Below are 4,791 nucleotides of genomic sequence, written 5' to 3' on the forward strand. Positions count from 1 at the left end.
TAGTAACCTCTCAGTTCATAAAATTTAGCTGAACCAGCAGTTTGGTGCGTCATTTCTGTGTATTTTCGTAAATGAAAGCCAGCAGTAGTTCTCCAGCTGCTGTAATACCCTGGTCCTGGGGGGAGAGAAAACAGTACTTACAACATTCTACGAGACTGCAAAATACACGTTTCAGCATGTCCATTGAGCACAACAGCATTGCCAGAGTGCCACTGAATGAAAGTGTCCCCCCTGCTTGTGCTCAGTGCAGTTTCCCTCAGCTTTCATTGCATGCCCCTCAAACCCAGGTCTCTTTACATCTACCATTCCCAGAGGGCCAAGAACACAGAGTGATGAATTGAAATGTCAACGATGACTGATGAATAGTAACAGACAATAACAAAGCTGAACGGTAACATTTTTATAGTGGTGATAGTATATAGGGTGATTTATGCTGCCTAGATTTCAAAAGTCGATACCTGTGATCATCTCTGATGCTTTCTGGAGCCTGTGTGCTGAAGATGAGAAGGTTTATGCAAACAGAGTGACCTTCCCTTCCTTCTGCATTGAAAGCATCCATTTAATCGATTTGGTGAGTATTCTTATTTCCCCTACGTTGCTGTAAAAGCAAGTAGAAGGAAAACCAGCAATTGCCTGCTTAAGGTAGACAGTCATTCTCTGCTTGTGTAACATCTTCACCAGCAAATACAAACAGTCCGGCTGTCACACAACCCTGCAAAAGAACACAGCAACTTTCCCAGGAGCTGCTAATCTGCTGTGCCTGAGGTCAGGTAGTCATTGCAGCAGTCCGTATTGCTCAATGCATGCAAAGCAAGCAGTGTCCCACTGTATTTCAGGTGTAAAGCAGCCTCTCTTATTTTCCCTTTTTTAACCTGGTAGCTTAATCTGCCAAGCACTTGGAAATGGAAGCTAGTTTCCAAAATGACAGGAATCCACATACAGAACTTTCCCGTGTCCTTTCCTCAAGGAGTCAGGACGTGGCAGAGTGAAAATGTCATTTTGCTTGTTTACAGAGGAACGGAGGTTTTTTTCATCCTGCATACTAAGATAGAATGTCAGGAGATCTTCCCTCTTTGGTCTTTTGGTGAGCTGCTCTGTCTGCCAGGATCTCGCTGACTCCCATCCTTCCATCAGACTGATCTTCATTCTGCACTGGGTTGTTTTTTCCACATATTTCTCACCTTCCAAAATGTCACAAAACAATTAGTGACTATTAACTTCAAAACAAGAATTGATTGAAGACAGCATAATGGCTGGCCAAGGGAAAGCTTTGTCAATATTTCCCAAGAAACAAGGCCTTTATCTGTGAGATCTTGGTGATCTCTGTGCACTTACCGGCTCAGTGCTGGATGCACAAGCTACTTGTAAAGTCTGACTGCACAAAGTAGTCACAGCGTAAGTGTTTAAAAATTAAGTATACCTTCAACAGAACATCATCAAAGATTATAAGCCAATATCAGGCAGTAGAGCTTATAGAAAAACTTACTTGTGTCCATCTTTTGCAGACAACCAAAAGTGGGATGGTGGTACAGTACGTGAGAAAGCAAGCCCTTTGTGTCAGGAGGATCCATGGTTTTTCACAGCGCTGATCCTAACAACTTCTGTTTCACTCTCCCTGCTTTCTTAGGTCTTTGTTTCTAAACCACTTAGTAATAGAGACTAGGGAGGGGAGAACTAGACTGCTAGGGAAGAAAAAGATTTGTCCCCTTTCCTTCTTCATGAGAAGCTGATCACAAACTGTGGAGGAAATAAAAGTAGGTACTGCATTTATTGTTGGCTGAATGAAAACCAAAAACAACTGCTTCATACCTGCAGAGTTTGCAGATCCTGACTGTGGCTTAATTGCCCACTTGGTGAGATAAGTGGAAATGGTATGTTGAAATTTAACATATCCATATAAAGCTATAAATAGAAACAGATACTGTGGGATAATGAGAGGAACGCATATTGCAGTGTACTTCCTCTGTAGGCTTTCAAGTCAAGCTTAACCTGTTTGTAATGACCTACAGCTCACCCTGAATAAGTTGAGACTATCAGAAAAGGAACTGACAAGTTCACCTCAGCTTTCAGCGACCAACAATATTTTTCACCAACACATTGCATTACTTTGAGGTCAAAAAAAGTAACGATGTCTCTTATAGAAAATTAGTGTAACAAACCTTAGTGCAAGATCTGGCGGAAATCTATTCAACAAATCTCTTAATTATTTGGTTTTGCATGCTCATGTTAATGCCATAAAGGAATGTCAGGTATGATATGCTGGCTTGTTGCCATCCTCCTCTTGTAAAGTGCAGGGCCCTCTGTTGTCTTGCCAGCGCACCAAACATCTGGGCTTGCCCCACTCCTTGGTCTGACTGAGTGGGAGCACCGTCCATCATTACTGGTGCAGACCATGCCTTTCACTCTTGTTCTGCTCTTTCCACTGGTGCTGGCACACATAGTGCCATCCACAGCAACCCACGCTTTTCTGTTACAAATCTCTACGTTCTCTCTTTCCCCAATGCTCAGAAGCTGAATTTCAAATTAACATAAGAACAGATGTACTGGGGCACACCTAAACTCTACATAGTATCCCACCTCCAATAATGGCCAAATCCCAGCTTGTAATGCCTCAGGGAAGGGTATTAAGACCCAGGTGATCACCTTATTACTTCCTGAATCACCCTTTTAGTTCCGAGCGGGGTGTTTAGGACTCCTCAGTAGGCTGAATTGACTTTTCCAGTTCTGCTGTATCCTTTTTGATACGAGGGGACCTAAACTGCAGGTAACCTTCAACAGCACACATGCAGAAACACTGTGAATTTCTTTATAATGACAGAATACTTCCAGAAATCTTTTCTATTTCTTCTCTAATAATTTCTAACATTCAAATTCCTCTTAAAGACAAACTGCTGTTTCGTGGGGGATCACTACTGAAAAGTAATGATCATTAGACCCTACCACGTTGCTTTTCTTTTCCTGCAGTAAATTTCATCTGCCAAGTGCAGTCAGCACGTTTTCTGAAGGTCTTCTGTAGTGTTTTATTACCAACCTTTGTTTTTACAGACCTGAAAAGCTTACTCATCACATTTGGTTTTTTGCTGTTGATGCTGTTTCACTCTTCATTCCCTGTCAAGATGAGTATGTTAAACACCACAGGCCTCTTTACACAGTACTAGCGTGACACATCTGGAGGGCTGAGGCCCAGTGTTCTGGGCTCTACAGTACAAGAAAGACATGGACGTAATGGAACAAGCCCAGCAAAGGGTCCGAACAATGATTAAGGGACTGGAGCATCTGAAATACAAGGAGAAGGTGAGAGCTGGGGATGTTCAGCCTGGAATAGTGAAGGCTCAAGGGGGGGGATCTTAGCAGTGTGTATAAATACTGGGCAAGAGGCTGTAAGGAAGATGGAGCCAGGCTCTTCTGGGTATGCAGTGGCAGGACAAGAGGCAATGGGCGCAAAATGAGAGAAGGAAATTTTCTTTAAATATAAGAAGAAACATTCTAGTAAACAAGAGTGATCAAACTCTGGAATGAGCTGCTGAGAGAAGCTTTGGAGTCTCCACCCTTGGAGGTGCTCAAAAGCCAACCAGATCCAGTCCCGGCCAACCTGCTCTGGCTGACCCTGCTTCACGCAAGGGCATTGGACTATACAATATCCAGAGGTGCCTTCCAGCCTCTAATATTCCATGATTCTATGAGCTTTACAAAACTGCTGTACAGCAGATTATTATTTATCTTTATTTTATCAGCCTGAACAATGTAAGTTTGCCAAGTTTAAATGCTATGAAAAAACAGGTCAAAGGCCATGTTACTATCATGAGTACAAATTCCAAGTTTATTAGGGATCCACAGTGATACAATCCTCCTACCAAGCCTCTACAGCAGCTGTCTGTTAACTTTGCAATTCTAGTTTTCTCTCACCAAACCTAAATAATGGAGCACATGGTGAACTAAGTCTGCAAATACTTTAAAAAAAAACCAAGAAACCAAAAAAAAGTGAAAGAGTCCCCATACAACTGTCAAATAAGTATACATTAGAGACTTTCAAGGGTTTTTTATAGTTAATTTATGAAAGCACTATCCAATACAGGCACACAGAAATAATCTGAAAGGGAGCCCAGAAGCCAAAAATCTAAATGCTTTCTCAGAAAGTACTCACTTAGCATGCGTATACAGGAAGGTGTACAAAATGGTTGAGACGTGTATGTTTAGAGAGATCTTATGAATATACAAAAACATTTTGCCAGCTACAAAAGTTTAGCAAAATTTGAATATCACACCATTCAGTACGTTCAGTATTCTGATTAATATATACAGTCCATAATATATAGTAACATGAGCAACCATATTACCAATATTTTCAAAATTTCATAATTCAATAACTGTGCAAGTATATATTGAGACTCACTGATTTTACTGACACGTAGCACACTTGAAATGGAGTAAAACCAAGTGCTGTGCTTAACAGGGGCTAATTTCACAATATCCAGGAAGTCCTTTTCCCTTAAAATTCAACTTTAACAAGTCCACTTGCAAGATTATTAATGACAGGTCACAGCGAAGTGAGAGTGTTATGCAAGATTGCAGCCGAAAATACTGAAGTCATACTCACCTTTAGTAAACATAAGCATGCTAAATCATATCAAGTCATTAAACGCATATATGCTTTTAATAAATAAGTACATTTTTTAGCTGGGAGGCGTCTTCTCCTGATGTGTTTGAAGGTTTGCCTGAAGAATCTTTTTCTGGATGGCACAAAGCATCTGCAGTAGAAGATGTTTGGTTTGTGGCTGGGGGGGGGGGGGC

The 4,791-nt window shown here is 41.3% G+C and overlaps 1 protein-coding gene across 1 annotated transcript in view; it reads right to left on the minus strand.

The window, feature by feature from the left end:
* Positions 1 to 4,653: 4,653 nt before the first annotated feature.
* The window catches only part of LOC104289024 (1-aminocyclopropane-1-carboxylate synthase-like protein 1), a 13,840-nt gene continuing 13,702 nt past the window's right edge, over positions 4,654 to 4,791 (minus strand). Inside the window, exon 15 of the mRNA XM_009887915.1 lies at positions 4,654 to 4,791. This exon is cut by the window's right edge and continues 56 nt beyond it. Within this exon, the coding sequence (XP_009886217.1) occupies positions 4,654 to 4,791 (138 nt within the window).

This window comes from Charadrius vociferus, unplaced genomic scaffold (assembly GCF_000708025.1).
Source record: "Charadrius vociferus isolate BGI_N301 unplaced genomic scaffold, ASM70802v2 scaffold447, whole genome shotgun sequence".
Taxonomy (NCBI): Eukaryota; Metazoa; Chordata; class Aves; order Charadriiformes; family Charadriidae; genus Charadrius; species Charadrius vociferus.